At 53.9% G+C, this 22,880-nt stretch overlaps 6 protein-coding genes and 2 non-coding genes across 8 annotated transcripts; 5 read left to right on the forward strand and 3 right to left on the reverse strand.

Moving 5' to 3' along the window:
* Positions 1-215: 215 nt before the first annotated feature.
* Positions 216-3,005, forward strand: SMAC4_02228 (uncharacterized protein; the record flags this gene model as incomplete). The annotated part of the gene is made up of 3 exons (XM_003350467.2): positions 216-407; positions 495-2,105; positions 2,239-3,005. The coding sequence occupies 3 exons, from the start codon at positions 216-218 to the stop codon at positions 2,266-2,268; spliced, it is 1,833 nt and encodes a 610-aa protein (XP_003350515.2). The 3' UTR covers positions 2,269-3,005.
* A 337-nt stretch (positions 3,006-3,342) lies between these two features.
* SMAC4_02227 (uncharacterized protein) lies at positions 3,343-6,247 on the reverse strand. Its single transcript, XM_003350466.2, has 7 exons — positions 6,023-6,247; positions 5,794-5,882; positions 5,545-5,687; positions 5,334-5,480; positions 4,847-5,268; positions 4,747-4,783; positions 3,343-4,693 (listed from the first exon to the last, which is right to left on the reverse strand). Exons 1-7 carry the CDS (start codon positions 6,054-6,056, stop codon positions 3,721-3,723), a joined length of 1,845 nt encoding a protein of 614 aa, XP_003350514.1. The 5' UTR covers positions 6,057-6,247; the 3' UTR covers positions 3,343-3,720.
* Positions 6,248-7,286: 1,039 nt separating this feature from the next.
* Positions 7,287-7,374, reverse strand: SMAC4_13662. Its single transcript is given in 2 exon segments — positions 7,287-7,322; positions 7,338-7,374. It is a non-coding gene; the product is annotated as a tRNA-Val (tRNA).
* A 508-nt stretch (positions 7,375-7,882) lies between these two features.
* SMAC4_02226 (uncharacterized protein) lies at positions 7,883-9,178 on the forward strand (the record flags this gene model as incomplete). Its single annotated transcript, XM_003350465.1, has 1 exon — positions 7,883-9,178. One exon carries the CDS (start codon positions 7,883-7,885, stop codon positions 9,176-9,178), a length of 1,296 nt encoding a protein of 431 aa, XP_003350513.1.
* A 16-nt stretch (positions 9,179-9,194) lies between these two features.
* SMAC4_02225 (uncharacterized protein) lies at positions 9,195-10,107 on the reverse strand (the record flags this gene model as incomplete). Its single annotated transcript, XM_003350464.2, has 2 exons — positions 9,434-10,107; positions 9,195-9,364 (listed from the first exon to the last, which is right to left on the reverse strand). Exons 1-2 carry the CDS (start codon positions 9,897-9,899, stop codon positions 9,195-9,197), a joined length of 636 nt encoding a protein of 211 aa, XP_003350512.1. The 5' UTR covers positions 9,900-10,107.
* Positions 10,108-10,110: 3 nt separating this feature from the next.
* On the forward strand, positions 10,111-17,224 carry SMAC4_02224 (uncharacterized protein; the record flags this gene model as incomplete). The annotated part of the gene is made up of 3 exons (XM_003350463.2): positions 10,111-10,214; positions 10,564-11,410; positions 11,462-17,224. 3 exons carry the CDS (start codon positions 10,111-10,113, stop codon positions 17,222-17,224), a joined length of 6,714 nt encoding a protein of 2,237 aa, XP_003350511.2.
* An 840-nt stretch (positions 17,225-18,064) lies between these two features.
* SMAC4_13663 lies at positions 18,065-18,137 on the forward strand. The gene has a single exon. It is a non-coding gene; the product is annotated as a tRNA-Arg (tRNA).
* Positions 18,138-19,855: 1,718 nt separating this feature from the next.
* On the forward strand, positions 19,856-22,801 carry SMAC4_02223 (uncharacterized protein; the record flags this gene model as incomplete). The annotated part of the gene is made up of 4 exons (XM_003350462.2): positions 19,856-19,901; positions 19,966-20,141; positions 20,203-22,110; positions 22,175-22,801. The coding sequence occupies 4 exons, from the start codon at positions 19,856-19,858 to the stop codon at positions 22,532-22,534; spliced, it is 2,490 nt and encodes an 829-aa protein (XP_003350510.1). The 3' UTR covers positions 22,535-22,801.
* Between the last annotated feature and the right edge of the window lie 79 nt (positions 22,802-22,880).

Genomic DNA, 22,880 nt, shown 5'->3' on the forward strand with positions numbered 1-22,880 from the left:
CCTCCCCCCGCTGTTCTCTCCTAAACTTACTTGACCACCACTCCTCACGACAAGCACGACAAGCACGACAAGCACGACAAGCACGACAAGACCAACAACAACGGGACATTCCTGTCCCTCTTCCTCTTCCGATACCGGGACCGGGACTACAGACGAGATGCTCGAGGTGTGCAAGGGATGGAGTTGAGTGGTGCGTTTTGAGGGAGCCCGGGGAGATGGAGGAGATGGAGGACGGGGTTGGGGTTGGATTTGATGGGAGGTTGGATGGGAGGTTGGATGGGAGGTTGGATGGGAGGTTGGAAAGGAAGGTGGTGGAGGAGGAAGAGGAGGGTGAGGAGGATAAGGTGCAAGAGGAGCAGAAGGAAGGGATGGATGGGGCTTTGGGGGAGGTTGGGTTTGGGAAGGATGTGAGTGAACAGGTAGGGGACTTTGCGAAAGAGGGAGTTGGTGGTGGAGGTGGTGGTGATAAGGATGGCAATGACGCAGATGAAAAGAAGTCTTCAGAGTCACCACTTTGGGCTAGGGCACGACGGATTAGGGCGCTACAGGACAGGAAGAGGATGGCTGTTGATATTTCGGAGAAGGAATCGTCGGACGAATCGTCGAACGAAGCAGAGGACAGAGCAGAGGACGAAGAAGAGGACGGAGCAGAGGACGAAGAAGAGGATGAGGATGAGGACGAAGATACAGAAGGGTCTTCTGCTTCCATTTCGAGGAGGTTTAGAAGAAAGTCTGTAGATTCTGCAGTGTCTGGGAAGTCTGCGAAATTCATATTTTCCACGAACACGGCGAAACCAGCACTACTACAACCACAACGAAGACATTCGACATCATCCTCACCCGACTTCGTCCATGCTGTCTATGATGCTGAAGGGGGCGGCGAGGGCGATGCCGGCACAGATAGCGAACCCGATCATGATGCCTCCGATTCCGATCCCGATTCCGACGACGTCAAGTCCAACGTATCTTCCAAAACTTCATTTTCCAAAAGATCTGTCAAGTCGACCAATTCTACCACCTCCCCATCCGTCAGACTCTCCTCACCCCCAATCAAGTACCCACAGTTACCTCTCCCATCGCCCACACCACCACCAGAACAAATATCAGACCTCGGTTCCGACAGCCCCATCATCATCAAAAATTGTGACTGTGCCTCTAGCCGGCGTCTCCTTTCTTGGGAAGAGGAGGAGACCGAGCATGAGCAGCATGAGCATGATGCCGTTGAGGTACAGGAAAGAAGAGAAAGATATATTTGGAATTGGAAAGAAGACGAACTCAGGTGGATGAAGGAGAACGAGAACGAGAACGAGAACGAAACGGAACAGCAACAGCAAGTAGTGAGTGGAAAAAGAAGTAGTAGGAAGAAGAAATTCGTCAGGGGAAAATGGAGAGGTCACCCCCTTTTTGCGGCCGTGACGGCTGTGGAGGTGGGGAGGGAGGATGTTAGGGACTTACTTTCTGTCTATAATTATGGGGGAGGAGAGGGGAATATGAAGAAGAGGTTCTTCAACGAGGAATTCCCGTTCATCGCGTACGTCCGAACCACCGGCTCACAAGATCAAGACCGAGAAAAAGACCTCCTCCCGATCATCCGCCAGCAAATACTAGACGTCACAAGCTCCCTACTTTACGACCCAAACACGCGCAAAAAGAAAATCATCGCCGCCGCAGAGGGATATTTACCACTTGAAGCGCGGTTTGGAGGAGGGTTCTCATTGACCCAGAACGATTTGCAGAGGCAATTTTCGTTGCCTAGTTGGCGGGAAAGGGAAAAGGGGTTGGAAGTTTTGGGTGGTGATGGTGGTGGGGTTATTACTGCGGAGGTGCGGAGGAGGAAGAGGGAAGAAGAGAGGGAGAGGGAGAGAAAAATAGAGGAGGATAGGGAGTTTGAGGAGGTGTTGGTGAGGTGGAGAGCGAGGATGAAGAGGGAGAAGGAGAAGGAGAAGGAGGTGGGGGAACAAGGAGAGAAGGAGAAGGAGAAGGAGGTGGGGGAACAAGGAGAGAATGAGGAGAAGGGGGAGGGGGAACAGGGAGAGGATGAGGAGAAGGGGAAGGGGCAGGAAGGGCAGGAAGAGAAGGAGAAGGAAGACGAACCAAAAAATCAAGTCAAACCCTCCCAGGAATTAGACATCACTGCCAACAACATCACCAGCACCTCTCCGAGCCCCCCAATTCCATCCACAACCCCAGATCCAACCCTATCCTCATCCCCAATACCTAACTCAAATCCCAACCCAGACGCAAACGCCGACCACGACCTCAACCTAACCCCCTCCACACCAACTGCATACTTCTCCCGGCGCCGTTCCTGCCTTCACAACTTCTGGACCAAAGAAGCCCAACCCGCCGATTTCGAGTCCGCCAAAGCCGTCAGACGGAACACTTTCCTCAAGTGGCGAGGGGACGGCGAACCCAACAATAAAAGGCCCAAGGGGGATGTGACCAAAGGTACCGCCACTGCGAACAATATTGCCGAGTGGGTTGCTAGCCAACGACGGTCTGGTCTTGGGCAAGAGAGAGGGCAAGGGGAAGGGGAAGGGGGTACGAGTGGTACGGCTACCGGTAGTAGTGATAGGTTACCGGTACCGGTACCAGTACCAGTACCAAAAGAAAGGACTCCGAGAAAGAAGAAGAAGAAAAAGAAAAAGAAGTTAACTCGCCAACAACAGGCCGGGTTCGATTATACAGAACGAGGGAAGGAGAAGAAGGGGGAAGAAGGAAAAGAGCACCAGTGGGCATTGTTGGCTGATGAGTTGATGGAGGTTTTGATTCATGCTAGCGATTACGATGCTAGCGATGATGGTGATGATGATGATGATGATGTTGTTGTTGATGATTATGTGGAGGATATTTTGGGGTTATTGGGCGAGGGTGATGGGGTTAGGAGTAATAAGAGACTACAAGAGATGGATGAAGATGAAGATATGGATAAAGATAAGGGTGAGGATGAAGATAGCTACCCACTCGTAGATCTTGTTCGAGAGTCAATGATGAATACCTTCTAAGCCAAGGTGTCACCTGCCACACTTCCTTTTGATGCGTTACGTTTATACGTGAAGGTCAACTAGTTCAGTGCTCTTGACACCTCAGCTAGCTTCTTCGTTCGACTTCCGAGACTGGAGTACGGATGTCCAATGTCCACGTCAAACCAGGAAATTTTCAGAGTCAAGTTCATAAACGGCAGTTATGTACTATCCATATCCATATCCTACCTTCCAAGCTAGCTAGGCAATAACATCCCTGGTGTACCCTATATAAACAACTCGGGAGAAGAGCTCATAATAACCACCAACATTATACAACATACAGCATACAGCATACAGCATGAACGTGAACAAGAGGGTTGAAAAACTAGTTGCTATAGAACTCCATAGACACCAATCGATTGCTAAACGCTTTCCCCCTTGCTTGCCTTGACCAACTATGCATGCTTTCCTTTTTCTTCGTCTTCGTCCTCGTCTTCTTCAAGTTGCTTGCTTGCATTGCTTTTCGTTCGTTCATCGCATGCCCCATTTGAAGCTATCAAGTATCATCGTCGTTCCAATCATTCCATCCTGCATCCATCCAGGGCATCATCCCCTCACGTGGTGTCCAACAATTACCTACTTTACCCCAACATTGACTTTCATTATAACAATCCGTTGAGAAGAGAGGACGTATGTTCAAGAACTGGGTTTGAAAACACTCAGAGACGAACCAAAACTCAAGAACTCAAGACTCCTACGACCTGGCAGCCTCGAGCTCCAGTTCCAACTGTCTAATTCTCTCGCTCTGATCCTGCGGGCCGGGCCCGACCCTCTTCTTGAGGGTCTCGACTTCAGTCGCGAGATGGCTGATGATCTGACTCTGGGCCTGGATCTTGTCGCTCTGGGCACCAATGATCCTGCTCTGCTGCTCGAGAAGCTGCGTGATCTGGGCAAGAGAAGCCTCGACAGATCCCACCGCCGAGGAAGCGGCAGCGGCAGCAGGGAATTGTGCGGGGGCGGTGGTCCTGACGGGCGAGGCAAGCTTCTGGACTGGGGTCTGGAAAGTTGAGGATGGCGGACCCTGAGGTGTTCGCGCCGAGACGGAGGCAGCAGCTCTGGCAGGGCGCGAAACTTCCTCGAAAGAAGAGGCCTCGCCCTCACTTGGCTCGGCGTCTTCCTTGTCCTGGAACTTGTTCGCAATAGCGGACATGGAGGCCTTCTGGTCCGACACGCTCGGCGTGGGAGAGCGGGCTGCAGCAGGAGGAGGCGTGGACTCCCTCTTGGGCACAGGGGCCTGGACAGGAGGAGGCGTGGACTCCCTCTTGGGCACGGGGGCCTGGACAGGAGATGATCCGGTAGCAGAAGGCTTATAATCGGCGGGGACCTCCCTGGGTGCGGTACCCTCGTAGATGCCCTCCATGTCGATCTTGGTGGGGATGCCATCCTTGCCGTCGAACCACTCCTTGGCGGACACAGCGGGCTTGAGGCCGGTCGCAGGGGGGTAGATATCGGACTGGAAGGTCTCGGCACGGCGAGGAACGGTGAAAGAGATGGGCTCGATGTACTGGTCATTGACAGTCTTGTAGGCCCTCATGATTTCGTTCTCGTGGACGTTGACGCCACGGCGAGGCACGAAAGCGATACCTCTCTGGGGGTCGCCGGACTTGTACTCTGCCAGGAACTCGAGCTTGTCGTTCTCATACTCGAAATAACGGATGTTGCCGTCACTGCGAACGTTAGCATACTATCATGTCTATCTCGGGTTTTGCGACAAACTTACCCCTTGCCAGCAAGGTACAGGCAGTTGGAGCCGTCATCTACGGAACCACAGTTAGCTTGGGCACATACAGGATCCGCAACTCACACAGTTGTTGACTTACCCCAGAAAGGCATGCAGACACCAGAGATGGAGTCGAGCGAGGTGAAACCACCGATGGGGTCCTTCCTGCCAGGCTCCCACAGGGCAACCTGACGGTCGCTCATCCTGGAGAAACCCGTGGTAGCGATACGGTTGTGTTCACCCAACCACACAGCGCGACTGTTCTTGGCACCCTCGTGGCCCTGGTATTCGTGGACTGCGTTCTGCTGGCGCACATCCCATACGCGCAGCTTCTTGTCGCGAGAGGTGGTGACCAGCATGGTACCGTTGGCGCTCCACGACAGAGACTGCACAATGTCGGGGTGCTTGAGGGCGATGGGGGCTTGGCCAGTCTCGACATCCCAGAACTTGACCGTCAGGTCGCCGGAGGTCGAGGCGAGGATGTTTTCGGCGGCGGGGTTGAAGAGGACATGGCCGACCTTTCTGTTTTTTTCATGTGTGTGTAAGCGCAAAGCTTCAATGTGTATTATTGCGGGTATAGATCATACCTCGTGTGACCAGAGAGCTTGCTGACGGGTGAGACATCGGCTGGCTCTTCGGCGTCTGTGTAGAGGGTGAAGTTCTCGGGCACCTCCCAGATAAACACCTTGCCATCGTCCGAGGCAGAGGCGATCAAGCGGTCGTTGAAGGGGTTCCTAACAGGAGGCTTGGGTTAGATTATCTTGTCGGGCCGTTGTAGCGCATTTTGGAGGCTCGTACCAGTCAGTGTCGAGGACGGCGGCAGTGTGGCCACGGAACAGCGGTATTTGGTCGGGAAGCTTGCCGCGCTCGTTGAGGGGGATGACGGCGAAGGCACCACCACCGCTCGACTCCCAGTTGACGGCCAAGTACTCTGGGTTGGCCTAGGTTGTAGAGACGAGACAAGGTCAGTATAATGACCATGACATGAGGCTATCGATCGTAGGGCATCGCAAGTAGTGGAGAGCGTAGTCAGTGACCATAAAGTACCTTTATGAGGTTGGTGTCCCAGGCATTGTGACTGATGCGGAGGTTGTCATAGCAAAACTCCTTGCGCGTGGACTTGCCGAAGACGTGTCCTAGCAGTCGCGGTTATCGTGTCAGTCTCTCTCGTCTCCAGCTTCCATGTCGCGACTCCTATCGTGGATACGGCGCTACCTCCCGTCTGGAGCTATCCGTAGGAAGGTAAAGGGGGAGAATACACGGGGGATCGACATACGATACTTCGACGCTCTGACGAAACGGCCGGCCATCGGGAGGGATTAAGGGCAGTAAGCTGCTAGCTTGGTAGCTTGATAGGAATAAAAGGGAATAATAGTGTAAGGTGCCGGAGCTGAGCTGTATTTCGGGGTCTGTTGACTCGGGTGATTATGGATTACTGTATGTAGTAAGTAGTAGAGCTGAAGATAGGGGGGACGGGAGTTTGTTTTGGTGGTTTGGGGAATCGATACCGACCGGCCGATGGGGTACCTGCCAGTAATAAACCAGGAGGTTAGAGAGGCGGGTACTTGACCGATACTTGGCCATGCCTGTCGCTTGACTTCCACTTGGTTGCTAAACTGACTAGGCCATCCCGGACTGGCGCGGCTGAGTCGGCGGGGACCCGTCCCTGTTCAGCTTGGCTTCGGCGCATGTTCCAGGGCAGCAGGTGAGCTCTTTAGCCAGCGGTCCACTTCCCCACTGCCCCTCTCCGTGCTTCAACGTTCGATGGACCATTCACACGCCATCGCCAATTGGACTGGACTGGACCATCACTGACAATGGATGACATCCAACCGTTCTGAGGTAAAAGATGAACCTGCATTGCATTGTGCGAATGGCAGCTCCTCGAACGCCCTCGCATAACTGTTGCAGTCTCGGAAATCAAAGGGTGAAGCATCATGTATTCGCTGGAACCATATGCGACATTGCGAGACGGAATACAAACAAGCTGGAAAAGGGGTTCAGGAGACCAGCATCGAGTGTTGATCTGTCATGTTGACACAGCAGTATGCCCGCGTAACAAGAACATGTTACCAACAGAACGGCTCAGTACGTGGTACCCAGCCGCACAATAGCGTTCGTTGAACAAAATAAACGAAGCTTTTGTAGATCCGAGCAAGTTGATTTGGTCATTGTTTCGAGTTGTAAACCAAGTTCGAACATGCATGCTACTGAGGTAGATACGTAGTTGTTGCATGTTTCGATGATATTAGACCAAGGTCTACACTACAACCAACGGCTTGTTTGAGGCTTCTGATGAAACGACTCTGCGAGAATCCTATATACATACAGTTTACAATCATTGTCTGGGTGAGGGAAGATCTGTGAGGAGCAAAAACGAAAGAACATCAAAGGGAGAGTAGAGTAATAGAACTCAGGACTAAGCTCATGGTACGTACGTTCTGTTCACAGAAACTCAAAAAAGGAAGGATATCCAAAAAGAAAGTGACAAGGCCACGAAAGCCCACCCGACAGCTGTGTTCCAGAAAGAGTCAAAAAGTTAGTCGTACTGGGGATCGAACCCAGAACCTTCTCGGATCAGATTCAACTAATGTGAACGAGAAATCATAACCATTAGACCATACGACTTTGTTAGAAATCGGCTTCAGATTAGCGTCTTATGAGAGTCCGTCTTTTTGCAAAGCGAGGGGCGGGACGGAAAGGATCCTTTAAGTAAAGTAGAAGCTAAAAGGCTGCAGGACCATACTATGAGTGTCGTTAAAACATAATGATGATCTTGCCTAAAACTCAACTGTGATCCCCAACATTCTCGTCAAGTCACTTGTTTTGAATACTATGTGAGCCTTTCGAAAGGGGGGAGTAAACAAATGTTTCTTGTTCCGAGTCCGCAGCTCATGCAGGAAACAATGCCAAGGTGGCCCAAGCTCCTCCGTCCTGATCTTCAGTGACGACACTGACCGACCGATCTCTCCAAGTGCCACTACGATTCTGCATCTGGAGAACAAACTTCACCCAACAACCTACCAACATGAAGACTTGACACTGGTAAAGCGTGGGGCGCGCCGCCCAGTAATTTCCAGCTAATAACACTACCTACCATCATCAGATCCGAAACCTACAGCAACAGAATACCAAAATGTCGTCCCTCGCGACGACAGCAGCCGGCACCCTCCGAATGCGGATCCCTTACCGGGAGCTTCCTCCCCCAACGACCATCATTCCTGCCACCGCCACGACCCTCCCTGGCGCCGTCGCCGCTCTCAAATCATTCCTCACCACCCCCCCTCCGGCGTCCCATCTACCCGACCGAACCGTCATTCTCACCGGTGCCGGTCTTTCCGTGGCCAGCGGCCTGGCCGACTACCGCGGCGTCAACGGCACCTACCGGGTCAACAAGAGCTACAAGCCGATTTTCCACCACGAGTTTCTGACGAGCCACGAGACGCGGCAGCGATACTGGGCACGGAGCTACATCGGATGGAGGGGTCTGGGACGGGCCGGCCCGAACCCGGGACACTACGCGATCCGGGACCTGGGGGACCTGCTCGCCCAGCGCTACGGCTACAGCTACAGCAGCGGCGGTAGAGCAGATGAAAACAACAACAGCAAGGGCATCACGGGCGTGATCACGCAGAACGTGGATTCCTTCCACAAGATGAGCCATCCGGATATACGAACCGTCGAATTGCACGGGAGTCTAGCTTCGGTTGTGTGTACATCGTGCCAGAACCAGTTCCCAAGAGACGAGTATCAGACCACGCTGGCGAGGCTCAACCCTATCTGGGCCGACTTTCTTCGCGAGGCGCTGGCGTCGGGAGCCCTGGAGACGGAGGACATTGAGGAGCGGAACAAGAGGGGGATCAAGATGAACCCGGATGGTGATGTGGATCTGGCCGAGGCACCTTATACCACCTTTCGCTACCCCGCATGTCCATCTTGCTTGAAGGAACCGCCGCGCCTCGCAGATGGTACCAAGACATGGGTGGAGATTGACAAAGATGGGGCCTGGATACCGTCCAGCACTGCGGGAGTTCTGAAGCCGGCGGTGATCATGTTTGGAGAAAGCATCAGCGCCGAGGTCAAGCGCGAGGCGGAAAAGGCCGTCGACAATGCCGGACGAATGCTCATCCTGGGCACCTCCCTCGCGACATACTCGGCCTGGCGGCTGGCACAGCGGGCTAAGCTCCGAGGAATGCCGATTGCCATTGTGAGCATCGGTGGTGTGAGGCGCGAAGAGATGTTCTTTGAAGATCTGGACCCTAAAATGGCCGGTCCTCATGGGGTTAGAGTGGAGATGGCTACTGAAAAGCTATTACCGGCGCTCGTGGAGGAGCTCAAGAGTTCTAACAATGGAGCCATGGTGGCCGAGGTACCCATTGGCACGGCGTTTACGAATGGGCTCCAAAACGGACGTCCATCTTTAATAGAATAATAGACGTGCTGTCATCTTAGAAGAAGGCACCCTTGAGAGCTGCGGCCGAAATCTTGGGCGCGCTGTCCGTCTCGGTCTGGGTCTGTGTTTGGGCTTGTTCCTTTGCAGGCTCTGGCTTGGCTTGCTTCGCTGCCTTCTGTTGTTTTGTCTTGTGCATGATTTCTTCGCGCTCGATCTCCTTGAGAACTGTTGTTGGATCGTGATGTCAGCCGGTGTTTCCTTCGTTTCACAGTTTCATCAGATTTTTTAACAAACCTTCATCCCAAGCAGCCTCCCTCTCCGGATCACCAGTGCCCAGCACCTTTTCAACATCCACATCTTCTCCCTTCTGTATCCTCTCGACCACCTCGCGCAGGGTATTGATCCGGACATCGGTCTGGCGCGTAAAAGCCGCAAAATCCTTCTTGAGCGAGATCATCTGGATAGCCATGGATCCAATCATTAGAAAAATGATGATAAAGAAGGTCGCCGGGTTCCACTCGTTCGATTTCGGCATCTTGGTGTGGTGGACGGAGTCATCGCCGAATCGCATAAACTTGGGAACCATCGACTTCCAAAAGGACACTTTGGCAACTCTGGGGACGATTACATCCGGGGCGCCGCTCGCAGCGCGGATCGAGGTCGAGAATGAAGCCCGCAGAAGTGTCGAGGGGAGTTGACGATGGAGCAAGGCCGCATGCGCATTGCGCCCAAGGCGCTGAGGAAGAGCAGTTCGGTGCATGGTAGCGATTCGAAAATGTCGACTTGTTTTGGATCGGAGTTCGGTGGCTGGTGAAGCCTTCGTAGTATTCCGACGGTGGGATCAGGGCAGTTGTCAAAGTCAAGTGTTGATGAAGAGACGGAAACTGAAGAGAAAGTGAGGAGACTGGAAGCTTCGTTCGGCAAAAGTTCACTTCCGTTGCATTGCACTGCAGTGCACCAACATCGGAGAAATGACGTCCGGCACGGCAGGCAAAGGTGGGGTCCTTCTGTCATTCTGGCTGGCCAATGCGCCCCATGTCGCCGGCGTCCTGCGTGTCTTCAGCAGCGAGGTAAGGTACGTACCCTTTGTACCTTGCCGTCCTTGCATTGCAGTTGCCCGGGCAACTTGTTTGAATCTTTGTTGCGATCAAGTCAACATCCCGCTAACAAGGGTTCTTCCCCGTCTTCAGAATCCGGACTCGTGGCCGGGGGAGCTCCATTCTTGGACACCAATTCGCGATCCACCTTACTGTTTGCTTCTACTTCGATTTACACAAGCATACGATCCAACCATACGTACTTCATGCGCTACACCTTTTTCCCGTCTTTTGGATAATTGTCCCTAGTCCTACCTCACTACGTTATAGGCGATGACATGATTAGGAATCAGCCCATTAGACCTTCTTTTCTCTACATTACGACAGCTTCATGGATACGATACACTCCCAAGCTGACGCCGTGCGCAGCGCCGTCTCTTCGGTGACAACATGTACGCCCACCATTACAGCTCTTCTCAAGAGCCTGCTCTTACCCAAAGACGATGCCACAGCCGCGTCAGAAACAACATCAACATCAACAACAACGAAGACAACATCAACAGCGAGACCACGATCGAGAGCAAACAACACAACCACCAAGGCCGCGGCCGCAGCAAGGAAAGATGATGGACTCTCGCCCAAGGAAAAGGCAACATTGGCCACCCACGTCGTCAACGGAACCCTTCGCGCCCTGAGCGACTATGCAAAGAACCCACCAACTAGTACTGCGAGACCACCAACGCCTACCAAGCGGCCAGCGCCCCAAGAGGAGGAATTGTTACGGTCGGCCACGACGAGAAACCCGCTTCAACGATGTAGCTCTGCGAACTCGACACCACTATCTCCCCTACAGCCTCGCGCCCTTAACAGGGTCACCACCTCTCCCGCCCTCTCGAAGCGCTCCCTTTCGCCAGCCAAAGCCCCGAAACATGACACGAACCTCCTCGCCACGGTCGAATGCGCTCGTGTTGCCTTGGGCACTCTGCGCCAGTTACACACGTCCAGCAAGCTCACGCTTCCAGAGCTACAACTCGAGACGGGCATGTCTTCTTTAATAGCCAGGCTGATCACGCTAGGACTACACGATCAAGCTCTCAAGGAACTGCGCATCTTGAAGAAGAGATTGGAGACACCGTCCAGCTCGACGACAACAAAGAAGCCGACCAAGACGACTGCTACCGAACCACCCAAAACGGCGGCGCAAGTGTATACGGAGATTCTCAATTTTGGCCAGGTGAAATGCTCGGGGCCAGCCCTTACTCTCGTCATTACAACACAAATACAGGCATTGCGCCTCTTGTCCGCGAACAAAAAGCCAAATGCGATCGAGGCCATCATCCCACTATTACGACAAGATAATAACTCATCACCAATTGCCCTCCTTCTCCGGTCAGCGGCTGAAAAGGGCGCGGATGTGGCCAAGATTGCCCGTCAGATGGAAACTCTGGCTCAATGCATGATTTCGTTGACCCCCAGCGCATCCAGCAAGGACGACACGCTCAGCATAGAACCGCGGCTTAGTATCTCCCCGGTATCTGCCATCGAGCTGCAATGCTTTGCTTTGGAGACGAGACTGCAATGGCGGAAGTTGGCCAAACATAAGGGTGATGCGGAAAAGGAGATCATCATGCCTCTCTCTCGGTACATGGGCGCATTCGTTCGACGGAGCCAGGAGAGCGGGCGCTCTTCTTATGCCACTTGCCTTTCAGTCTTCACCAGGGTTCTCTCTCAGCTCGATAACTATGGAGCACAACTCTCGGAAGTTTCACGAACACCTCTTTCTCTGATTTACCAAGTTTTGGCTGTTCTGGCACGAGAGGCGGGAAAGTTGGCAGATGCAGTTTCTTGGGCGACCAAGGTCAGAGAAGGGGTCGATCCAAAGGCGGACTCCGTCGCAAAGATATGCTCCCTATCAGCGCAGCTACTGTCCCTCCAGCTCAAGGACCCGGTAAAGTACTGTCATGATAGCCAGCTTCTCGAGGAGGTAGTTGCTGGTCTCTCAGGCCCCCTCAGGGGCGATTCCAGCGACCTTGACGAGTTGCTCAATAACATCTGCTCGGTCAGGAGAGCAACGATGAAGCTTCTTCTTGCTCTGATCAAAAAAGAGAAAGATGAGTTTGCTGATTTTACTTCCAATTGCCGAGAATATCTAGAATCATTCGTCCTCCAATGTCCTCGTTTTTGTTTACGATGGCTCGGTAAACCCCCGGAGCCCAAGAGCAGCACCAAAGATTACCTCCGATACGAACAACGCCGTCAACTACTCCTACAGTCTATACAACATACCCTCGATTCATCTTTCATCATCGTCAAGACCCGCCTCGAAGAGAAGAGGCTGGCCTGGGATTTTATGGATTCGATTCTCAACGATTGTCTTTTGCTCTTGGAATACATGGGAGACATGGGCGCTGCTGGCTCACAGAGCATGTACCATGTCAAGATTTCGCACTTTTACTATCTACAGTATAATGTATTACGACAGCAATCCACCGACCCCAAGGATGTGGCGCCCTTACGAGCTCTCCGTCGCTCGATCGACTGCGTGAAGCACAGGTCGACAGCGGAGAAAGACAAGGCGCAGCTCACCCTGAAGTTGGAACGGATGGCCGAGCTTGCTCGGACACTGGGCAGAAATGATCAGGCTCTCGCCGCGCTACAGACCATTAGGACGAGCATGCTGGATGATGGGATTCTCGGAAGCGTTGCTGGCGCACTGGCGACAGACTCGCCGCTTGTTGTCTGGCAAAGGGATGAGAAGGCCGAGACTCTGTCTCGTGCTCTGGTGGCCATCGCGAAGATGGAGCATGTCTTCATGGATTGGACGGTGGATTTACCAGAAGCTGAACAAGCTGCCGGACTTGAACACCGGTTGCACTACATTATTCTCGGTGGCAACCCAACCATGAGTGGGAGAAAGAGGGAGGAAGAGGTCACTCTTGAGCACCCTGTTGTGGATGCCTTGCTCCGCATCTATATTCCGACACGGTATCCCATACGAAGACTTAGAGTGCTGTTGGCGCTCCTGAGCTCTGCCATTGGAAACCAGCGGAAGGTCCCCGAGTTGCTTGCTATCACTAGGGATGCTACGCAGGTAGAACCGGATAATCTTGGTGAAGATGCTGGACTGGCCCGCTTTGTGCCGCATATGGGAGCCTTTTATCATTCCATCACAGCATTGTCGGATGGGTACTCCGATCTGGGCGCAGTTCAACGATGCCTTGAAACGTGGAAGTCGATCGTCAAGTCTTGCCAAACCAAAACGGATGTTGAGCGGTCAATCGACGATATCCCTGGCCTTCTGGATCACCTGCAGGCTATGGCTGACTTTCTGCGGTTAAGCGGTCACGATAGCATGGTAGCTATGGTCCTGGAACTGACGGCGGATATTGCAAAACTAGCAGACGGTCCCAGGCTCGAAGACATCATTCAGCATGCCTCAACCCTGGCTCTGCAATACACCAATCTCGGCCAATCCATCAAGGCTGAGCAGACCTTCGCCGAAACACTGCAGTATCTGAAGAAGCAGGCTGATCTACCCGGTGATGCGGTTGCTACCTTCCATCTTTCCTGGACGGAACACTTCATCGCTGTCGGTGATCTCACTCAAGCAGAATACCACCTCTCGCAGGCCCGGGCTGCAGTTGAAGCTGAAGCCATGCCAGGAAAGGTCTCCCGTGCTAGGCGGAAATATCTGGTGGCCTATGCTTCCTACCTTCATTCTCTCGTCACGCAGGAACGGGGTGAATCTCACCACGCCTTGGTCTATGCCAGAGAAAGCGTCCGCTGCATCTTCCAGGACTGGGTCAAGGTAGAACAACAATTAGCAGCAGCAGCAGCAGCGAAATCGTCCGCCCGTTCGTCCACCGATGACTCTGCCATGTTCAACACCGATGACGCAACCTGCGACCTTTCGGCCACCGGCAAAGAGACGCCGTACCTGGGACCCGAGTCATGGAAGCTTGCCCTAACTCTGTACCGAAACACTCTACGCTTGTCGTCCATCTACGCACACTTGGGCATGTTCCAGGAGACGATGTACTACGCCGAGCAGGCACAGAAGATCGCCAACAGCGCTTGCTCGGAGATCCTCAAGGCTGGCTGCGCGACCTGGATGGGCTCGGTGTACGTCAAGGCGGCGAACATACCGAAGGCGATGGAGATGTTGCAGGAGGCGGCTAATCTATTGCCAGAGGAAAGCAATTCGTATTCTTCGGCCGTGCTGGCTTGCCAGATTGGGGCTATGTGCTTGGATCTGAAGAGCTTTGAGGGTGCTGAGGCGATGATTGGGAGGGCGGAGGCGATTTTGGAGGCGTTGTTGGAGGTTAGTGCCGCTGCGTCGGTGTCGGTTGCTGGGGAGAAGGCGGAGGGGGAGGAGAAGGGAACGCCTATGAAGGGTGTCAAGGGGCCTGCGGCTGGACGGCAATTATCCAAACCGGCGAAGAGTGTCCATTCGAGACATGGGCTTGCGGCGAGACCAAAGACGGCGGCACCTGTTCCGGCCCCTCAGCCGGTTGAGGATGCTCAGCTTTCGAAACTCAGAGCAGCTATCATGGTACAAAAGGCTACGGTGAAGCTGGCGAAAAAGGACTGGATTTCGGCTTTGGTGATGCTTGAGGGAGTCAAAACGCGGTCCAAGAAGTCATTGTCTGCGATCATTTCGGATGAGCAAATCATCATGGCGTCCTGTCTTCTGGGCATGAGCATGGAGCAGATGGCCCATGATCCGGTCTTTTCAGTCATTCACGACTCAACCATCTCATATCCTGCTGTTTCTGATTCCCATGGAAAGGATAGGGGTTCCGGGGGCTACCCAGCTGTTCTTCAGGAGAGAAAGCGGGCTGCCACTAAGGATACTGCAGATCAGGAAAAGGCAGAGTATGTGGATAATCTTCGCCAAGCGCAGCATTCTCTTCTCGAAGCCCATGCCGTGGCTACCGTCTGCGGTGACTCAAGTCTCATTCACAAGATTTCTGTCATGCTGCAGAATGTCGGTCTCCTTCTTTCTGCTACGGCATCATCTGGGAAGGCCAAGGCATCCTCCTCTTCTGGGCATACTGCCTACTCTGTCGAGCTGGGCCGTAACCTCACGTGGCGCAGGGAACGCAAAGCTCTCACGCTGGAGAAGAATGGACCCAAGACTGACGCATACAGCTGGCCTAATTTCACGGACCTGCCTGTTGAGCCCATGGGCCGGATGAGTCTCGGTTTCTCGCTGGACTTGCAAAAGTTTCAAAGAGACTACATCGACATTATCCCGAAGCCTTGGAGTGTGGTGTCTATCTCATTGAGCGACAACAAGCACGATCTGTGCATCACCAAACTACAAGCCGGTTGCACGCCATTCGTCCTCCGACTTCCCCTTGATCGTGCCAGTTCGCGCGACGCAGACAATGAGGTGTTCAACTACCAGCAGGGAAGGGCTGAGTTGCTTGAGATTATTCGCTTGGCCAACGAAACTTGCCACGATGCCCGAGACTTCTCTGTCAAGGGCGCCAAGACTGCTTGGTGGGCGGACCGCGAGGCGCTGGATAATCGCATGAAGGATCTGTTGACGAACATTGAGCAGATCTGGCTCGGCGGCTTCCGGGGTATTTTCAGCCAGCACCAGACTCAAGGGGGCAAGAGGAAGGAGTTGATGAACAAGTTTGCCACGACTTTCGAGAACATGTTGGACAAACATCTCCCCAGCCGGAGACAGGTGCACCACCGCGGGAAGAATGCTGCTGGTGCTGGCGGCGGTCAGGAGCCGCGCGCGCCAGAGAAAGTAACGGTCGACCCTCGCATCCTGGAGCTCTTCATCGGTCTCGGTAATAATGCCAGCGACCAAAACATCGACCTAGACGAGGAACTCACGGACCTGCTTTATTTTGTTGTCGACATCCTCCAGTTCCACGGCGAGCGCAACGCCTACGACGAGATCGACTTTGACTCCATGGTCGTCGAAATGCTGGACGCCCTGCACGCCTATCACGCGGCTGTCAACGAACTCGACGGGGGCGGCGACGAGCACGCTCACACCATCCTCATGCTCGACAAGGCTCTGCACGTCTTTCCTTGGGAGTCTCTCCCGTGCCTGCAAAACCTAGCTGTATCTCGCATGCCCAGTTTGGGTTGTCTTCGTCGCGCCATTTTAGACATGAAAAAGACCTCTTCTTCTCGTTCCTCGTCGCCGCACCCGGCCAAAGAAGAAGACGGCGACTCGATAATGTTGGACGCTGACGCACTTCCTCCCACCATCTCTACTGCTGCTGCTGCTGCTGCTGCTGCTGCTGCTGAGAAATCAGAGTCCCTCCTCCCGCAAGGCCACCACGCCTCTTCCATCGAAGGCACCTACATCCTCAACCCCTCTTCCGACCTCCTCACCACCCAGAAAACCTTTGCCCCCCTTCTTTCTTCCCATCTAGGGCCTCGCCCCCAATCATGGACATCCATCACCGCCCGTCCACCCACAGAATCCGAATTCGCCTCGGCGCTCACCAACTCGGACATCTTACTCTATTTCGGCCACGGCTCCGGCGCGCAATACATCCGCGGCCGCACCATCCGGCGCCTCACTCCCCGATGCAAGGCGACGGTGTTGCTAATGGGCTGCTCCTCCGCCAAGCTGAACGAAGCCGGCGAAGGGTTCGAAGTGTACGGCCCGGCGTGGAATTACATGATGGCTGGTGCCCCCGCCGTGGTGGGGACGTTGTGGGACGTTACGGATAGGGATATTGATCGGTTTACGGGGAGAGTGTTGGAGGAGTGGGGGCTATTGGGGGAAGGGGTTTTTGGTGAGATTGAGGAGAGGAGGGAGAGGGAGAAACTGAAAAGGAAGGGGAAGGGGAAGGGAGTGGATTTGAATAAGGGGGATGTGGATGGGAAGGAAACAGGTGGGAATGGAGATGGAGAGGAAGAGAATGAGAAGATGGGGAGGGTGGAGAAGAAGGGAAAGAAAAAGAAGAGTTTGGTAGAAGCCGTGGCGGAAGCGAGAGGAGCGTGTCGGTTTCGATATGTCACTGCGGCTGCTATTGCTGTTTATGGTATTCCTGTTTATCTTCAGGAGTAGAGATAAGCAACGAGTATCAGCCAGGGATAGACAAAAGTCTGGGTTTTGGTGGGTTGATTGATTGGGAAAGCATAATTTGGTATGAAAAGGGGTGGTTATGTTGTTTTCTTGTCCCTGAAAGAGGAGGTTGTAGCTTGTTTTGTTTTCCCTTTTGCTTTGTCCTTTGGTCCTTCATGGATTATGATGACGTGCGTTGGTTTGGTTTGGTTTTAGCTTAGCTTTGATTGAGCCTTGTATAGCCTGCACGGCGCGGTGTTTTGTGTTTCGTGTGTTTTGAGTTGCATTGTTCGGTTTATAGAGAGGGAGAGAGAGATAGGTATGATGATTGTTATGACCGATGGATGAGATGAATGGTATGGGAATGGGAATGAAGATCATGACTAAAAAGTTGTCCGTTTTGACCGTGTGCTGTTGTGACTGTCGTTGCTTGAAGGTAGACGTACGTAGTTACCTACTTGCATCATTGACTGATTCACGAATCCGAGTGATGGCTAATGCAGTGTTCACAGTTGCCATTGAGAAGCCAGAGGAAATGGAATGGTTGCGTGATGCACGGGTATCCACAAGTTAAATGTTCCAGTGTTGATGAGCATAGAAGTCCGTAGAGGTACCGATCAGAAAGTACCTACAGTAGATGCCCGGGAAATGATTGATTGCCGGCAGATTGTGTTGGGACGGACATGATCAAACTAACGACTTGCCAGGGTATTCCAGGTCTAAACATTACCCTGTGTGAATACAGCACCGAGTCCGGGTTGGGTTGCTGTGTTGTTGTTGTGCAAAAAGCCAGGCTATCCCTTCTTAGTGGCTGTTTTATGTTTCAATTTTCAACAAAGCGAAGGCCCATTGGCCTAATGGCTAAGGCGTCAGATTTCGGCTCTGAAGATTGCGCGTTCGAGTCGCGTGTGGGTCGCTTAGATTTTTGCACTTTTTCCCTTTTGTATCCCGCTCCCGCTCCCGCTTCTCGGCAATGCTGCTGACGCACTTGGCATCTTTCGCATCTTTCTCCAAACAACAACACTTGCACTCACATATTTCTTTTTCAAACTCAACCCCATCCACTTTTCATCACCCGTCCTTTTTCATCTGCTTTCTTTTTCACATGAAACACAATATCTCTTGGCTGCTTCAAGACAAGAAATCCTTTGGTCGCCAAGTTGGTGACAAGCTGCGAACTTTATCCTTTTTCAACTGATCGTCGATGCCTCGATACCTCTTCGAGGCGCGGACGCATAATAACAAGGACCTGGCAATATCAGACTCGATGATACGCTGCCGATTTTTCGGTTTTGGGCAACAATTCGGTGACAGGCCAGAGTGCTACAATGGGACTGTAATGTCAGGATTGACAGGGCAGAGGAGGCCAAGTGACTCCAAGTGACCACTCAGCGGCCGCTAATGGGTAGCTGCCGGTCGGGAAGGCGGATGTCGTCGCGGTCCGGAGGTCACACCCCGTATCTTTTTGGGAAATGGCGTACGGCATGGCGGGAGGCTCAATCCAGGAACCTGGGTCCTTCGCTTGGCACCGAGTGGTCATGAACATCTCACAAGGTCACAGAGAGACGCGCGGGGTTGGTTGGCGTTAAACCGGAAGTCAGTCAGACCTTCACATCCTCCGCGGCCGACCACACACCCAAAACTATCACCAACTATGCCCGATGGAGCTGAACGGAGGTTTAGAGCAAGGCGACAGACAACCTTAACCGCACTAGGCCCTGTCTTTTACGTGCTCACTACACAGTAGCCGCCGCTTGGATATCATTGCTGTAACACCTTCTTTTGGTATCGGGACTTCCATCCGTCAAACTCGGGTTAGACTTCATCCGGATCTTGACGGCAATCATGACCACAGGACCCGATCTCGCCTCGATTCGCCCAAGCCCCTTGGAGAGACGGGTCGGCATCCAAGAATCCGGGGGTGGCGTCTTCTGCTTGCTGTGAGCTTAGGAGGACAGCCGCGATAATGATCCTCCCGCTGGCTGACTGGCTGGGAGCGTTTCAATCAAGGGAGGCTCACCATGCACAACCACATACAGAGACACTTTCCACGAGATGAGCTGGATATACGCATGAAAGAATCCAGGTCCTCAGGCACACTCACTGCCTCGCTTTCGGCCTTCATTCCGCTCTTGCTCACATCCCCGCCAGTAAGGAACTTGCGCTTGCCCCTGGATCAAGATGAGCACGAGGTGGCATACCATCCATTCCATGGGTCTGAGCTGGTATCCCGGATCTTGGCTTCGTCCATGCTACCTCTCCATGCTACCCATCTCATACCCCCCTGCCCAAGTTGAGCGATGCAGTGATGCGTCCGGGGACACGCCCCATGGTGTAGAGTTACATCCAAAGCCGCAATCTCGGACAGGGTTGCCGTCCCCTTCCACCTACCGGAAGTTTTGCATTAGCACTCCTTTCTGGTCACCTCGACACATCAATGCTTCTGCTTTCGGCCGTCTAGATGATGACATGCTGAGCTGACCCCCTGTCCTATAGTTCCTGGGAAGGTGGACTCTCTTAGACCGTAGTGTCTGTATATAGAGAGCCCATGGACCACTCCATCTTCACTTTCTTCTCTTCATCCCCCTCGCGCACCGGCAGTGTGAAGGGGCCTCTTAGAAATCACTGTGCAAGATGAGGACCACCGGGTTTCTCAGCGGCCTGGCGGCGGTGGCTTCATGTAAGTAGACACCAGCACCAGAATCACTCATACTGCTCAACCATACTGACAATATGATCCCCAGTGCTGCCGTCTACCTTTGCCCAAACTCTCCCTACTACTTTCACTCATCCTGGTACCGGCATTGTTTTCAACACATGGGGTGCTTCTACTGCCCAGACCCAAGGTGGCTTCAGGCTTGGTATGGCTCTGCCATCGAATGCTCTTACCACCGACGCGAACGAGTTCATCGGCTACCTAGTATGTCTAGTGAATGGCAGAGAACTATCCAATGTCCTCCTGTACTGACCTCCATGATCAGGAATGCTCCTCGACCAAGAATGGTGCCAACAGCGGTTGGTGCGGTGTTTCTCTCAGAGGTGCCATGACCAACAGTCTTCTCATCACCGCCTGGCCCGCTGACGGAGAAGTCTACACCGCTCTCCAGTTCGCCACGGGTTACGCCATGCCCAAGAACTACGGAGGTGACGCCAAGATCACTCAGATCGCGTCTAGTGTGAACGCTACCCACTTCACCCTTGTCTTCAGGTGCCAGAACTGCTTGTCGTGGGATCAGGATGGTGTCACCGGCAGCATCTCTACCAGCGCACAGGGTACCATGTTCGGTTGGGTCCAAGCTTTCCCCTCTCCCGGTAACCCGACCTGCCCTACCCAGATCACTCTCAGCCAACACGACAACGGCATGGGTCAGTGGTATGCTGCCTTCGACAGCAACATCGCCAACCCCTCTTATACTGCCTGGGCTGCTAAGGCCACCAAGACCGTCACCGGTTCGTGCGCTGGTCCCACCACAACCTCAATTATCTCGACTCCGGTCCCTACTGGCGTTTCCTTCGACTACGTTGTCGTTGGTGGCGGTGCCGGTGGTATTCCTGCTGCTGACAAGCTCAGCGAGTCCGGAAAGAGTGTGCTGCTCATTGAGAAGGGCTTTGCTTCCACTGGTGAGCATGGCGGTACTCTGAAGCCTGAGTGGCTCTCGGGTACTTCCCTTACCCGCTTCGATGTCCCCGGTCTTTGCAACCAGATCTGGGTTGACTCTGAAGGCATTGCCTGCTCTGATACCGATCAGATGGCCGGCTGCCTGCTCGGTGGTGGCACTGCCATCAACGCCGGTCTCTGGTACAAGCCCTACACCAAGGACTGGGATTACCTCTTCCCCTCTGGCTGGAAGGCCAGCGATGTCGCCGGTGCTACCACCAGAGCCCTCTCCCGCATTCCGGGTACTAGCACTCCTTCTCAGGATGGAAAGCGCTACCTTCAGCAGGGTTTCGAGGTTCTTGCCAGCGGCCTCAAGGCGGGCGGCTGGAAGGAGGTTGATGCCCTCAAGGACAACAACCAGAAGAACCGCACGTACGCCCACACCCCTTACATGTACATCGGTGGCCAGCGTGGCGGTCCTCTGGCGACTTATCTCGTCAGCGCCAAGAAGCGCAGCAATTTCAAGCTGTGGCTCAACACCGCCGTCAAGCGCGTCATCCGTGAGGGTGGCCACATCACCGGTGTTGAGGTCGAGGCCTTCCGCAACGGCGGCTACTCGGGTATCATCCCCGTCACCAAGACCACCGGCCGCGTCGTCCTCTCTGCCGGCACCTTCGGCAGCGCCAAGATCCTCATGCGCTCCGGCATTGGCCCCAAGGACCAGCTCGAGGTCGTCAAGGCCTCGGCCGACGGCCCTACCATGATCAGCAACTCGTCCTGGATCAACTTGCCCGTCGGCTACAACCTGGACGACCACCTTAACACCGACACCGTGATCCAGCACAACAACGTGACCTTCTACGACTTCTACGAGGCCTGGACCAACCCCAACACCACCGACAAGAACCTGTACCTCAACGGGCGCTCCGGCATTCTCGCCCAGGCCGCGCCCAACATCGGCCCCATGTTCTGGGAGGAGATCACGGGCGCCGACGGCATCGTCCGTCAGCTGCAGTGGACCGCCCGCGTCGAGGGCAGCTTCGAGATCCCCAACGGCTACGCCATGACCATGAGCCAATATCTCGGCCGTGGCGCCACCTCGCGCGGCCGCATGACCCTCAGCCCTACCCTCAACACCGTCGTCTCCGACGTCCCCTACCTCAAGGACACCAACGACAAGGCGGCTGTCGTCCAGGGTATCGCCAACCTCCAGAAGGCTCTTTCCAACGTCAAGGGTCTTACCTGGGCTTACCCCAGCCCCGGCCAGTCCGCTGCTGATTATGTCGACAAGGTAAGCCTTCCCCCCTTTTCCCCACCATGTTCTCCTTTCTTCCGTTACACTAACATCCCAAAAGCAACCAGTAACCTACCAATCCCGGCGTTCCAACCACTGGATGGGCACGGCCAAGATGGGCGTCGACGACGGCCGCAGCAACGGCGGCTCCTCGGTGGTGGACACCAACACGCGCGTCTGGGGCACCGACAACCTGTACGTGGTCGACGCCTCCATCTTCCCGGGCGTGCCGACCACCAACCCGACCTCGTACATCGTCATCGCCGCCGAGCACGCGGCCGCCAAGATCCTCGCGCAGCCCGCCAACGCGGCCGTGGCCAGGTGGGGCCAGTGCGGCGGCTTGACGTATAATGGCAGCCAGCTTTGCGCGGCGCCGTATACGTGCCAGAAGCAGAATGATTATTATTGGCAGTGCTTGTGAGTAAGCTTGTGAGCTGTCAATCAAGTCAGTCAGTCGGTCAGTCGGTCAGTCAATGGTGGTGGGGAGGAAAGGAAGCTTTGTGAGAAGGAAGGGGTGGTGTGATGGTTGGTTGGTTTGTGAGACAGATCTGTCTCCGTGACGTGACGTGATGGTGATGAAAGATGTGTCTGTCTCGAGAGGAGAGAGAGAAAGAGACTCTTCGCTTCTTCTGTAAATACTTACTTTGACTTGATCGATGAACATAAACAAATGACACGTACATGTTACGATTAACTTACTGATTTATGAATTCCCATTGTTATCGTTCCCGAACTGTTTGTTGTTTGTTTGTGCTATCCGTCGCTAT

Source organism: Sordaria macrospora, chromosome 4, assembly GCF_033870435.1.
Source record: "Sordaria macrospora chromosome 4, complete sequence".
NCBI classification, from domain to species: domain Eukaryota; kingdom Fungi; phylum Ascomycota; class Sordariomycetes; order Sordariales; family Sordariaceae; genus Sordaria; species Sordaria macrospora.

What these genes read in the sequence shown, in the direction of transcription:
- SMAC4_02227 (XM_003350466.2), bottom strand. Translation starts at nt 6,056, where the DNA reads ATGGCCGGCCGTTTCGTCAGAGCGTCGAAGTATC. An exon ending in GCCGTCCTCGACACTGACTG is followed by an intron (nt 5,481 to 5,544) that starts GTACGAGCCTCC and finishes GCCTCCTGTTAG; the next exon opens with GAACCCCTTCAACGACCGCT. An exon ending in AAGCTCTCTGGTCACACGAG is followed by an intron (nt 5,269 to 5,333) that starts GTATGATCTATA and finishes TGAAAAAAACAG; the next exon opens with AAAGGTCGGCCATGTCCTCT.